The 15,208-nt window shown below is 39.7% G+C and overlaps 1 protein-coding gene across 1 annotated transcript in view; it reads right to left on the bottom strand.

Annotated features, from left to right (window-relative positions):
• Positions 1-6,038, bottom strand: part of sh3d19 (SH3 domain containing 19) — a 45,781-nt gene extending 39,743 nt beyond the window's left edge. Inside the window, exon 1 of the mRNA XM_077203217.1 lies at positions 5,710-6,038. Coding sequence (XP_077059332.1) covers positions 5,710-5,782 — 73 coding nt within the window. The 5' untranslated portion in view covers positions 5,783-6,038. The remainder of the gene's footprint in view (positions 1-5,709) is intronic.
• Positions 6,039-15,208: the final 9,170 nt, after the last annotated feature.

Here is a 15,208-nt window from a genome sequence, read left to right as displayed (position 1 = left end):
CGGGCTTAAAGTGATATGGCAAAACTGATGCCATAGTTACCATAGTTAAAGTAGTATTTACAGTGCCTTAAGAAGCTTCGAAACTCACTGGTTATTGTGGGCCATTACATTTGACTCATGCTTTAAGCGGTAGACCAATCACAACAGACTGGGGCAAGATCACCAATCAGAGCAGACTACCATTTCAGAAGGTGGGTTTTAAAGAAACGTTCAGACAGAGGGCGAAAACAGGTGCTGCAACAATGTAAATGGATCACCAGTTACATAAACACAACGACTGTGTTAAAGTCCCCCTGTAGTCAATAATTGTATCCCTTAAAACTCATCTTTGATCACCAAAATGACATATTTAAGTGTTTTAGTGCTGATAAGTATTTAGTATACGCTATTCTATGAATATGCTAATTAGCCCCGCCTCCACACACTAACACCAGCTCAGAGATCCACTCATTGAGGATCACACGTTGATGTGATTGGTTACAAGGTAGTTTGTGACGTCAGAAACACCAGTTATTTCAAACCGTGCTTTTGAAACTGTCTTTGGTTCGGTGCAGTTTTAAGGAAAAAATACTCAGCAATGGTATTGACTTACACATGGTTGGTCTTAAAGCATGTTAAAAACACCACATAGACATATAAACAATATTAAAACCTTGATTTCAAGCACAGGGGGACTTTAAGACTGTGTCTTAAAAACATCTGACCAAATAACAGTTAGCCAAAGTGGTAATCAGTCTTACTTTTCGCGTTCAAATTAGACCAGTCTACATTTTTATGTAACTGGCTTCAAAACAATAAGACCAGTCTTAAAGGAAACAATTAGAAGACTAACTTGTAATCGTCAAGTGTTTTATGTAACCAGTCTTAAGTGTAAACAGGGCCTTTGGGAGAAATAAAAAGCGGGGGAGAACTATATTTTGTGTAGGAAAAAAGACAGCTCTCTTTCTGAAATTTTTGACACTGAAACTAACATAAAAAAATTTAAACATCAAGTGCTTTCCATTCATGGAAAAACACGAGACATTTTTGTGGAAACTGATCTGTGTTTAGACAAGTTGGAAGGCCTTATGAACAGACTATAGGATAGGCTACATTTGTGCTGACAGAGTGTCTCTGAGCCTGTCTGTGTAGGCCAACACTTTCACACATTGTACTGAGAGACAAAACCTTTTCACACTGACCTGAAATCAGATTGCTCCAAACAGCACAGGTTAGAAGCTAAATCCACTTTGAACAGTTCTTTCCAAATCATATAGAAAACAACAGACCAGCACACCTTAAAGCAGTGGTTCTCAATCTTTTTTGGCCACGCCCCCCTTTAAACACTTTTTAAAAATCAGCCCCCCCCCCCAAAAAAAGGAATGTTGTCTAACAAAATATACACACACATATAAATACATGTATATTACTTGTATGTGCAATTTCTTTTTTGTACTACATAAATATTAAATAAAAGATCATACTGACATAAAAGTCTGAGAGGAGCCAGCAGGCAAAAGCACAGGTGTCAGTCTAAATGTGAAATGCCACTGACACAGCGGCCGATGAGGTCACTGATGACTAAACAACGTCAAAGTAAGAGTCACACTGCACTCTATCTCACAGAACATTCCCAAAAGACAAAACAAGCAATGCATGCTCTAACAGTGCAACACTGAAAAAGTTGTAAAAATATAAATGCATGCTTTCACACCCACTATATTATTTACAGCACATTTAGTTCAGTTCAGTTTGTTTTTATTTGATAGGGACAAAGCATGTTAATAAACATTTGTACAAAATACACAATGTAAACAAGCCGGATTATAGCAACATTGCTAATTTACGTCCATAGTCCCTAGGCAGGTACACACAAGAACAAATACTCAACTATACACACAACACTACTAAAAAAACAATACCCAAAACACATTACCAAAATTACTAAGCAAAATGTTTACACCACTGATTTGTCATAAGCCACTTCTTTAGATGTTCTTTAAAAGTGTGATAAGTAGAACGTTGTCTTATTGACTGCGGTAAACTATTAAAATAGTTGCTCCCTATCACAGATAATACTTTCTGACCAAAAGATGTTCACCTATATGGTACTTCACAATCAACTCTACTGGCAGACCTGTACCAATACCACAATCTGTCCTCTGTTTTGTCAATTCTTTCAATGGAGGTGGGGCAAGCCCATGCCAGACCTTAAAAATAAAACATGCATAATTGAATTTTTTTAAATTTTCAAAACTCAATAAATTATGTTTATTTTTTTATTTTACAGTGATGACATGAGAGTGTTTTTTCATCCAACACTTTTAACGCCTTCTTATACAGTGTTTCTATTAACTTTAGAGTTGTGTAACCTGTGAATGACCAACTATTGAAACTATACTGGATATGTGAAAAAATAATTGAATATAAATACAACCTTGCAGCACCAACTGTCAAGAGTGGCCTAATGTACTTAAAATAAAATTTTACAATATTAGACAACTTTTTTACATGGCTTTTAAAAGTGAGAGTAGAATCCAAACTAACCCCAAGATACATAAACTCTTAAAAAACTTCAAACTCCTCCCCTCTCAGAAATACATTTGAATGTGTCATCTCTACTAACTGTTTTGGAAACATCATACACACATTTTTTTTTTGTTCAATACTAAACCTGTCCTTGTAAGCCAATCCTGTATATTAGTCATAGCAGAAGTCATTCTTATCTAATAAGCATTTCACTAGCTTAACAAACAAACAGTTTGCTGAATCTGTTGAATAATTACTGCGAAAATCAAATTGGATTGGATATGAAGAAGTAAAACCCTTATTTAGATGATTAGTCAAAAGATTAGCTACCCATTTTTTTGCTACTTTAGATATAATCGGAAGGATACTAATTGGCCTATAAGTTTTCAAATTTGATTTATCTCCAGATTTATAAATTGGGACAACTGTAGCTACCTTCCAAGCAGATGGAACAACTGCTTGCCTGAATGACAAGTTTACCATGTGTGTTATTGGACATACTAAAGAATCTTTATTTGATTTTAAATATGTTGTATCCAGCCCATAGGAATCCTTTGCTTTGGAGCTTTACCCACATTTACTTAAGTAAGTTGGGTTAATGATTATCTATGAGCTACAACAAAATGCACTGGCAAACAAAACATTAAACATTAATACAATATGTAAACCTGCAGTCAAATTAAACACAGCACAATTTCCCTGTTAGAAAAACAGGCCACAATTAAAAATCATCAAAAACATCATAAGATGCAAAAAGGCATAAGAGGATTGGCTGATTTTGTTGGAGAAACAGATGTGTTTTATTGTTTTCATGTTTGTATGTGTTAAAGAAAGTAGGTAAAACTCCTGTCCTGTATGATAGTTCACATCTCTGAAAAAACACAGTAGTGGTGTTTTTTCCCCCTGAATTAATCACTCTTCAACTGTTGAATTGGATAAGTGAATAATCAATGGTTTACTCAAAGACGGTTACTTGTCGCCACCTACTGGAATAATAATGTAACATGCAGAAGGAGTCAATAAAAAAATCACCACCACTAGAAGTGCATATATCAGAACACTCAACCAATCAAATTCAAGGGCCAGAACTAATATTGTGTAGTCTAATGCTGAGCTATTATACGGTTAAAGAATTTTAATGAAAACGGGACTTTCTTGCCAGGTGCTGCCCAATGCAGAGAGTAGATAATGCTATGATAACAATCTGCTGGAACATCTTGAAACTGGAGCATTTCATCATGACTTCAAGGGACATTTTGAAACGTCGGCATTAAACGAAAGTTGCAATCGACTTTTCTTCCCTATTGTGTTGTATATCCATGTGAAAACTAAAAAAAAAACAAGAAAACTTTAAACAAGAAAAATGTAGGCCGAGACTTGATTTTGTCCATCGGGAAATGACTGGCTCGTTGGATTTTGCTATTGATGTGAGTGACAGGTTGTCTCCCATTGCGCCGCTGAACACATCATCAGAGAAGAGAACAAATGTTGTTGCAAGAGAGGGGGAAAGTTATTTTAATTTAAGTGATTAAGTATTAAAGATTAATCATTAAGTGATTTAAGAAATATGAATATTAAAAATTAAATAATGATGTGCATGGATAAATACTTCATAATAAATACTGCAATATTCCATATAAAAAACACGGAAGAGATTAGTTTTCAGACAACTGAAAATTCATCTCTTCCATGAGCACTTAACATAAAAAAAAATTCCTTTTCCTTTAAATCCTCCCTTGTCTGGCTTATGCTATACTCTGAGCAATGCCTGAACTTTGTATTTTGAGCACGTTGTTTTTGCCTCTTCACAATGCCTTGACTTGTCTTTAGTCCTCAGTTGTAAGTCGCTTTGGATAAAAGTGTCTGCTAAATGACTAAATGTAAATGTAATATAAGAATTGTCAATTTTAATTTTATGGTGCCTATGAGTAGATGAGATTAGGGGTAGGCATGAAGTAGGAAGGCTTTAGACACTTGTTATAAGGACATGAACCCACTGACACCAATTTCATATTTTTCTCTATAAACAATGCTTCAACTTCAAGGTTCAAAACTTTTGTTTTTGTACCATAAGACCAACGTAAAAAAAATCATATGAAAGACTGAACAACATGTGAGACGGTTTAATATGTTGAGTATGCCAAATGTCCAGACACACATATGACGCTGCACAGGTGGCATTCTTTCACACTGGCTGCTGCAAGCACAACTGCTGCCTCGTGTTTCCTCAGTTGTGTCACCTGTTGTGTGTCAACATAGGGGAAAAGCTGTAACCTGCTGTTTTTCCTCCCACTCACAGCTGACTCACTGATATACACCCAGACTAATGCTGACGAGAGCAAGAGGAACTTTCCACAGATCAGTTTTTACTTTCTGATTTTTTTCAATGTTATTAACAAATTGCATATATACTAAATAATAATACATTTAAAAAAAATTCTTGAATATGAACCAGAGGTATAGGCCAATAATGATTGGGTGCAATTCCTTCAATTTTCTCACAGAATGTGTTTTCCTTTTCCTCACTATATGGGTCGGCAGCACCATTGGATAAATAACAATGTGACAAATATTTATTATTAATATTGTCTTAATTTGCATTCACTTTAATGAGTGAATTAATTGGAGGTTTTTAACTAGTAGTGTTAACAATTTATTACAGACATGCAGAAGCCAACTTTTATATTTTCTGGTGTAGCCTTAACTACTAGAATTTGAAAATGAGAGAAATTGTCTAAAAAACACAAATAGACTAAGTTGATATATAGCCTGTAAATAAATAACCAAAAATATGGAAAGATGACTATCAGGATGAAAGATGATTTTGATATTTATTGATTGTATAATGTTTCATGTAATATCTAAGGGTATGTTGACAAAAAAGTAGGGACCAAGTTGCGAAAACAAAAAAGTTGTATACAACAATGTCATAATTTTGATCAAATAAAGAGAAAATTTAAATGTAATGGTACATTTGCGTGAAGAATATTATATTGATAATCTCTGATTAATAAAGTGGACTATTTTCAAAAGTAATGGCAGGTGAATTTGTGAAATTTTTGTCCGATGTCTGCAAAATGCGTGAACCACTTTAATTTCAGAAAGTCGCAAAACATAACAGTTTTGTGATGTGAAAATACAGAACCTTAAATCTGTTACAGAGACCTAGAGAAGTAATTGTAACAGTAATAATTGTCCTACCTGTTGAATCTCTTCTCCTCGTAATAGAAACATTTGGAAATTCTTCATCTCCATCATTCCGTGCTTCAGCCATTAGTTTAACGACTATGTCCGTGTTTAAAATCCAGACCTTTAACTTGCGTAGGCTATATTGAACAAAACTAAGAAGATGTCTGAATTCTCTGAACAAACTCTAACAGTATGTTTTGTTTGAATAAAAAGTCAGTTGTATAGTTTGAGTTATCGCAGACCTAAGTGTGTCTGTTAAACGGGAACTGTTGATGAACTGAACAGCGCTTGGCGCTTTGCACGAGCACGTACCATTGAGACTACAAGCAGATGAGTGTGCTGTGCACGCGCGTTTGTACATGCTGTTTAGCAGAGGGCGGAAAAGACTAGCCTAATAATAAAAAAGGTAATAATTATAAGATTAAAGAAGATTTATAAGATTAAATAAGAAATTAGAAAACACTTAAAATAAGATTAATATTTTATTTGTTTACCTTTGTAGCCTATGTGACTCCATGCCATGACTGCAGTACTAAATGAAAGGAAAGAAAACTTTAATATTAATGTTGTCCATCAGAGGCCAGGATAAGAAATCGATTATGATTATGGTCTCTCTGTGGAAAGTTGAATGATGCGGCCATAATGGCAAACGAATTTAACTCATATTTTATACAATCAGTTGAAGACTTGTGTAAAGATTTTACAACAACTGAAAACCTAAATCGTCCAGCTCCCTCTGCTTCAGCAGATTGTTTTTACATCCAAACAGTTGATGAAACAAAATTGACATCAATTATTGCAAAATTAGTCAATTCTAAATCAAATGACATTTTTAATATTGTTTGTTGCTTTCTTAAAAAAATACAGCTGTGTCCTGTTAAGACCATTGACACATCTAGTTAATCTGTCAATAAGAATGTGTAAATTTCCCTCAGATTGGAAAAAGTCCATCATCATACCAATATTCAAAGCAGGAAGTTTGGACAGTATGTGTAATTATCGGCCTATATCCATTTTGCCTGTTTTATCAATAGTACTTGAGAAAGTAGTAGCTACACAATTGATTGACCACTTGGAAACCAATCAGCTCCTCCACCCACAGCAGTTTGGTTTTAGACCAGGTTATTCAACCGAAATTGCAAACTGCTGTTTGATTGAAAATCTAAAACAGTCCATGGATAGGAGTCAGGTGGTAGGAGCAGTGTTTTTAGATCAAAAGGCTTTCGAAATGGTCATTCATAGCCTACTGCTATCCAAGATGACATCCTTTAACTTTTCTGTTGAGACAGTTATCTGGTTTACATCTTATCTTCAGGACAGACATCCGTGTTGATCAGGATAAGTCACCACTATGCATTCAAAGGGGTATACCACAGGGCTCTATGCTGGGACCTTTGATGTTTAGTCTTTTTATAAATGACTTGCCACAAATCTGTCCGGATGTAAATTGCCAACTTTATGCGGATGATGCTGTTTTTTATGCACCCGCTAAGTCACCGGAACAGTCAGCGGAGGTTTTGACCACTTGTATGGCGGAGGTCAGTAAATGGCTCATTCAAAATCAGTTGGTACTAAATTCAACTAAAACTGTAGCAATGTGTTTTTCTATTAAAAGTCAAGATGTGGAACAAAATGTTCAAATTAATTTGCAAGATACAACTATAAAATTGGTAAAAGATTTTAAATATCTTGGATTGGTCCTTGACCCTCAATTAAATTTTGATAAACATCTTAAAGGAGAACTCCGGCGCAAAATGAACCTGGGGTGTAATAACACATTTGTACCGAGTCGACTGTTCTCTTGGATTTGTTTTCATGATAATCGAGTGTAAAGAGTTTTATCCCTAAAAACTTTTAAGCTTATAACGCTAGTATATGGGCCTATATTAAGTAAAAAGAGATTGCTAGTTAATACCACTAACAAAGCTCAAAATAGCCCCACACTAACACGGTAGCTTAATGAGGGTCTCTACATAAAAACCGAAGCACTGAGAACTTTGTAAGTGTACAGACAGTTTAATAATAATATACTTTATGATGGTCAACACGGAAAAGAAGGTGGTGAGACGAAGTGTGGTGGTGAAAGGTGAAGACGGATCCAGACACAGAACGAAATCCACGGGGAAACACTGAACAGGAAAACCGAAGCACGAGACTGGAAACGCCGAAACAGGAACGGGATCAGACACACAGCACAGAGGACATCAAACAACGATCTGACAATGGAGAAGAGAAACCAGTGGGTATTTGAAGGTGTGTTGATGAGTAGTGGATGAGCTGCAGCTGGCGCTGCTAACGAGGATCATTTGAGATGCTGATCAGGAGAAATGGCTCAGGTCACGCCCACACACACACACACACACACACACACATAACAACAATGACACGAGACGAGAAGGACACAATGAATTTGTGAACTGTGACAGTACCCCCCCTCCTAGGAACGCCTCCTGGCGTTCCCAGACTCCCTTACCTGTCGATTGTAATCATCAATAAGAGAGTGATCCAGGATGTCTCTGGCAGGTACCCAACTTCTCTCCTCCAGACCGTAACCCTCCCAGTCCACCAAGTACTGGAATCCGCGTCCCCTCCGTCTTGAGTTCAGAATCCGATTAACCGAATATGTGTGTGTGTGGGGGGGGGGGGGGGGGGTCTCACGGGCTCTAGTCCAAGTGCGGTGCCACCTCTGGACGAAGGCGTGAGCGGAGGGGACCGCGACCTCGGATTCCAGACTGGGAAAAATTGGTGGCTGGTAGCCTAAACTACACTCAAACGGAGATGGGCCCGTGGATGACACTGGTAACGCGTTGTGGGTGTAATCCACCATTGACAGTTGTTGGCTCCATGAGGAAGGATTCTATGAGACCAAACATCGCAACACCCTCTCCAAATCTTGGTTGGCTCTCTCGGTTTGGCCATTGCTCTGGGGATAAGCAGTCGCTCCCAGCAACTTACAAAATTGTCGCCAAAATTTGGACACAAAGACGTGATCTACGACTGTCAACGCTGTCTCCTTAGCTGAGGGTAATTTTGGCAAGGGAATGAAATGGGCCGCCTTTGAGAACCGGTCCACCACAGTCAAAACGACCGTGTTACCCTGGGAGGGCGGGAGGGCGGTAATAAAATCTAGTGCGATATGGGACCAGGGTCTCGAAGGGACAGGCAGCGGTTGAAGTAACCCATTGCGTAAGTTAGCTTACGCTATGTGAAAACTAATTTTCTCGAGAATATTGAAGGACATTTTTTAAAACGCAGTGAAGCTGCACAGCAGACATACAGCTGAGTGCCTTAGCTCGCTCATTGGCTTGTGCTGCAGCAACTGCACAAACCTATGGCGAGTTGGCTAGGATGCGAGAACCAATCAGGACGCTTCGTGCCCGCGCGCATCAGAGCCTGCCAGAGTGGGCATGGCTTATAGCTATATAAGCCCCCATTTCGCTATAGAATTCAGATTTAATCTCCTTCAGCAAGTTTCACTTCGCTGACCTCCGGATGAGAAGCCTCGCCGCCGTCGAAAAGCCTTCAGCGGAACAAGCCACCTGCTAAGCAGCTCTGGGGACGCCGGCTTTCTGGTTTTCAACTGGACGCCGCCTTCAGCCTGTTGTTCTGCTGTGCCATCCGGCGCTTTATCCTTTTAAAGCAACTAAGTGTGTTCGCCCTTGCAACTCACTTCTCTAAAAGAGCAATTTTTAGGCGTTGTTGCAAATGCCTCGGGTCTCTTGCGCCTCGTGCAGAGGCCCTTTCTTCGGCGGAGATCGTCACATCCTGTCCACAGCCGTGACCACGCGGAAGCTGCACTCTCTTTCACCCACGACGACCCCGCGCCTCCCGCTCCTTCCTTTCCTCTGATCAAGCCGCACAAGAAAAAGCGCCTCGCACAGAGGATGTCAGAGCAGATGAACACGAGCGAGCACATGCCGGCCCAGTCCCCTCGTGCCTCGCTCTCTCCCAGAGAAACACCCTCGCTGGTTCTCTTTAAGTCTGTCACCGTTCTCGCTCAACGAAGCGACAGCAGAGCGACGGGGACCCCGACCCAAGATTGTGTTGGACCCGAAGCCTCGAAAGCCTTCATAGGTGACAGGAAGGAAAAGAGAGTGTTTGAGTTCGCCAAGGCCAGACCAAACTCCAAAAAGCTTTTCACACATCTCCCAGTCCCCTCTTAAATATTGCAGTAAATGAGTTTAAAATATGCACACCTGTAAACAAACAGCGACCAAAATAAAGCACGAAAAGATTCCTCTTTTCTGGCTGTAATAAATGTAGGCATTGTGTGCCCACTATAAAGTATGCACCCCTGCTCATAAGCACTCTCCCCACAGTATCAGTTTTCCCTCCAGCTCACGCTGGAGATGTAATAAATGTAGATTGTGTGCCCACTATGAAGTATGCACCCCTACACATAAGCACTGTTCCCACAGTGTCAGTTTCCCCCCCAGCTCACGCTGGAAATGTGATGAATGTAGGTTGTCTGCCCACTATGAAGTATGCACCCCTGGACGTAAGCAATGCTCTTACAGTATCACAAACACAAAACAGCCCGGCGGCTGGGTCCCTATCACAAAGCGGACCGTCCCCAGACTTCATTCAACCCCTAGCTATGCGGGCCAAGGCCTGGGAAGCCGTCCCCGGAATATCAAAATGGGTGGTGAACATAATAAAACGAGGCTATATAAAAGGTCACCACGTCTTGGTCCGGTCTCAGGTCAGGCAACCTGCACACCATGGCCAAATACCTCTTGCTATGGGCCCAGCTCAACCTGAGCTCGCCAAGAGCGCCGCACGTCCCAGGCATTCTGAACCAGGGTGCGGATATGCTATCCAGAGACAATGTCCCCCCAGGGGAATGGTCTCTTCACCCGCAAATGGATCAGATGATATGGAGCATCTTCGGCGAGGCAGAAGTCGACTTCTTCGCCTCAGAAGACAACGCTCGTTGCCAAACATTTTTCTCCAAAGACAGGGATGCACTGGCCCAGAACTGGCCACGCCGCCCACTGTACGCATTCCCGCCGGTCACGCTGCTACCTAAGATCATCGAATGGATCAGGGAGTGGAAGTGTGCAGTTCTCTTGGTAGAACCAGTCATGGTTCTCCGAGCTGACTCAGCTGCTGAAATCAGCCCCATGGCCGATACCTCTGAGGAGAGACCTCCTCACGCAGGCGAACGGGACAATCTGGCATCCCCGTCCCGACTTGTATCATATATACTCCATATATGGCCCCTCAACAGGTATCCGGGAACCTTCCGGATAAGGTGCTAAATACCATTAATGAAGGGAGAGCGCCTTCAACCAGGTGTCTGTATGCTCTAAAATGGTCAGTGTTCTCCAGCTGGCGCACAGCGCGGAACCTGGACCATTACTCATGTGGAGTAACAAGGGTACTTTCCTTTCTACAAGAGCTTTTGGATGCGGGTTGCACCCCCTCCACGCTCAAAGTATATGTGGCGGCCATAGCAGCATTTCACACTCACGTGGCCGGGAAATCACTGGGAAGAAACAACCTAGTCGTGCGCTTCCTCAAGGGGGCCTGAAGGCTGAGCCTGCCTTTACCTCCCTCTATACCTATTTGGAACCCTTCCTCGGTCTGGAGGCCATGAAAGGGGCCCGTTTCGAGCCACTTCAGTCTACTGGCATCAGTAAAGCGAGTGGGTGATTTGCAAGCACTCTCAGTGAGCACTTCTTGCCTTGAATTCGTGCCCAACGACTCCAGAGCCATCCTTAAGCCAAGGCACGGGTATGTTCCTAAAGTGCTCATTACTGATCTGGCCATATTAGGACTCATAACTTTACTCTTCTATGAGCCTCGGGTGCTTGGCCCTAGGCCAGAGTATGGGACGAAGTTTTTAAAGCACGCACAGCATTTTGAAAGGGTTCCCTTAGCGTAAGCTAACTTACGCAATACGAGAGACCTCTTGTAAGGGAACGCCTCGGTTATTAACATAACCTCGGTTCCCCGAAAGTAGGGAACGAGTATTGCGTAACTCACCGTGCTACTGTGCTTTGATCAGGGGATCGGTTCAGTCGATGTAACCTGAATTCTATGGCGAAATGGGGGCTTATTTAGCTATGAGCCACGCCCATTCTGGTGGACTCTGACGCACGCGGGCCCGAAGCGTCCTGATTGGTTTGCGCATCCTAGCCGACTCGCCATAGGTTCGTGCAGTTGCCGCAGCACAAGCAAATGAGTGAGCTAAGGCGCTTAGCTGTATGTCTGCTGTGGAGCTGCACTGCGTTTTGAAAAAATTTGCTTATGCAATACGTAGCTCGAAACGGATTTTTAAAAATCTCATTTCATGTGATTTCTGGCCATTCACTAGCTAAATATGATAATTTTTCAATCGTATATGCACAAAAATTGAATTTGGACTGAAAATGTGAACGTAGCCTAGGAGAGTCCATTCTGGATCATCACGCAGGGCCTGTGCCAAGTCATCACCCACCCCAACATTCCCCAACGTCCCCTGGGGGTCCTCCTTAACAGCACAGACTGATAAAGTTGTAAAGCAGTAACACATTTTTTAAGTTTTATGGTGTATCATAATAAGATTTCAAATGTCTTACACTGCTGCATCAGGAAAGGTTTGTGACATCAAACACTTGTCTGCCAGTAGAAGTTGTTAGGATTTCCAGCCAAGTTAAAGGCAGTCAGCAATGGTAATATTGTTTGATTTTATGACACTTTCTGTATATTCTGAATTTAATTTTGGTCTCTTAACCTTTATCTGTGGTAAAGCTTGACCAGGTTTTGAGTAAAAATAACCCAGATGAGACAATTTCTCAAGCAGGAAGCATTACACTGCACCGAAAAGATTTCTGGATCTTGGGCCTCAATGTAGTACGGAAGAGGATTAGGGCCAAGCAATAATAAAAAAATAAAACCATCTCGTCATTATAATACAAAATTAATCTCGTTAAATTTCGAGTGATTAACTCGAAATACAATCTTGAGAATAATCTCATTAAATGTCGATAATAAAGTTGTTGTGTTTCGAGAAAAAAATCGTTAAATTTCGAGAAAAAAAATGAAATACAACCTTGAGAATAAACTCATTACATTTTGAGAATAAAGTCATTGTGTTTCGAGAAACTTTATGTTTATCAAAAAGGCATTATCATAACAACTGTTACTTGTTTTATTGGGGTTTTGTCTCACAACTCCATGGTAATAATGACCAGCTGACTGAACATGTAGGCTAAACTCTAAATTCCTGTAAGAACCTTCTATCAGAACATACTTTGCTTGTAACTTTTTATTTTATTTTAAGCTATTACCATCTCTCTTTCTCTCTCGCCAGTAACACAATTGCGATGAGGGATAAGGAAGGCCTACAGGACTAAAGGTGAGTGTAATGCTCCACTGAACCCTGCAGGCGAGTGAAATCTGCTCCATCCTGTGGAGTAGGCCTACTACAGGGAGTAAAGATAAAGAAAAACAGGAGAGGACATTGGAAAGAGTGATGGAGTAAAGGGAAGCTGGACAGTTTGACAGTTAAATTTCGAGGAACAAAAACTCGAAATACAATCTTGAGAATAAACTCATTAAATATCGAGAATAAAGTCATTGGCCCTCATTTATCAAAAGTGCGTACACCAAATTTTCAGCGTACACCTGGCGTACACCCAAAACCACGGTGACTTTGATATTTATAAATATGGACTTTGGTGTACGGCACGCTCAAATCCTACGCCAGGTCAGGAGGTGGTGTACATGTACGCACGTTTTGAGTTAGTGCGGAAATGCGAATTCCTAACACAATTAGGAACACAAATTCCTAAAACAATTCCTAACACCACAAAACGCACTGACAAACTAAAAGATATGAGGAGCTCTTTTCCAAAACACGATAAATGCCATTTTTAAAAATAAATTTGTATTTTATTTCTATTAATAAACTAGTGTTGTGTCTGCAAAGATGAAATTGATGATCACCATCTCCGTAGTGAATGCGCCTATAGAGAGAGTAGCCTATTTCTTTTCGTTTATAAATGTTTCGTTTAAAGACATTTCAAGCTTTCTTTATAGATATATTTCTCATGTCTGTGAGGCATATACTGAGTTTCGGTTAATTTGTGATGAGATGCGCTCCAGTTCACGTGCAATGCAAGGGACCGCGCCCGCGCCTCCATGTCATGACTCATGATTATAATGTCTGCTATTTGCTTCTTATTTATTAAATCCAGGCAATTGGTTGATGAAAAAAATATTAAAATTAAGATACAATTTATAAAAAACGAAATTCACTTTAAAGAAAGGCTTTCTACAAAACAAAACTTAATTAAGTGGCCAAAATCATGTCTGAGCATGTCTCCCGATATATTGCGCACCCTATCTTAGCCTATGTTCACTTTTCATAATCAACATAGATGGGGAAAAAATAACATTATAATTTTTTAACAAATATGAAACTAAATGCACTTAGTTAATGGCTACAACACGTAGCATAATAGTAGGCCTGAATATTGTTATCATTACTTTTTTCAAGTTCGGCACGAATTACTATTAGCCTAAATGTGTTACTAAATGATTTGAATGTATTTTTAACATTGTTGTATTTAAGGACTGTATTTGTGTGTTATTTTTAAATTATTTGTTTTATGTGGTGGACAATATTGGAAAGTGACATTGGAAATATTTATTTTATTTTTACTATTTAATTTATTTTACTATTTATTTTGATTGGCTTTTATTTATTTCATGCAGTTGCACTTATTTAATTTATATTAATTTATAGTATGAATCCCTGATTATATGTTGCATGTTCTCTTCTTGTTGTTTTTGTTGTTGTTTTTTTAGACAAAAAATGGATGGATTTATAGCGTTTTGAAAAAAAAAATACAATTAACTTTGAATTTATCATCAACAATATTGTTGTTTGATTTAACAATAATTTTTCATGATGGTGATGGTCTCGATCTCCAGAGAAGTGTCTCCTCTTTGCCGTCTTCCGTGTGTCCATGGCGTAAAATGAGGGTGTGGGGGAAGCGGATACTTGAATATATTGAGATTGAGGAGTCACGTGCCGATGTGGGCGGGGTCTGAGCCGGTCCGCCATGATGGTAGGAGACGCTATCGGTTGCCAGGGGCAACGCCATCAGAACTTCACAGAAGCGCGACTAAACATTCAAGAGCTCTTTCATTTTTGCGCATTTATTATTTCGGCGGGACAGAGACGGATCTACGAATACGAGAAAAAAAGGAAAGAAAGTAAAGAAATGCAAAAAAATAAGGCGAAAGAAAAGGGACCTTACAGGAACAAGCTCACACCAAGCGCAAAACAGCAGTATTTGGAGAAGCAGCATCAAGATATTTGTTCTTTTGCACTAAGAACAGTATTGTTATTTTATTATTATTACTTATATTGTCCATGAAACGTATGTTGTCCGAAAAAAATACATATATATTCAGTTCTCGATAAATATTGTTAAGCCATATCAAGTTGTTTCAAGCATTTATTTCAAGAAATAAAAAAGTTATGAACAAGGCACTCAAACAACACTTTTGCACATGT

This window comes from Siphateles boraxobius, unplaced genomic scaffold (assembly GCF_051911475.1).
Source record: "Siphateles boraxobius isolate OS27281-9 unplaced genomic scaffold, OSU_SipBor_1 119, whole genome shotgun sequence".
NCBI classification, from domain to species: domain Eukaryota; kingdom Metazoa; phylum Chordata; class Actinopteri; order Cypriniformes; family Leuciscidae; genus Siphateles; species Siphateles boraxobius.
Note: the sequence above shows the minus strand (reverse complement) of the source record. Positions and strands in the feature narration are given on the sequence as shown.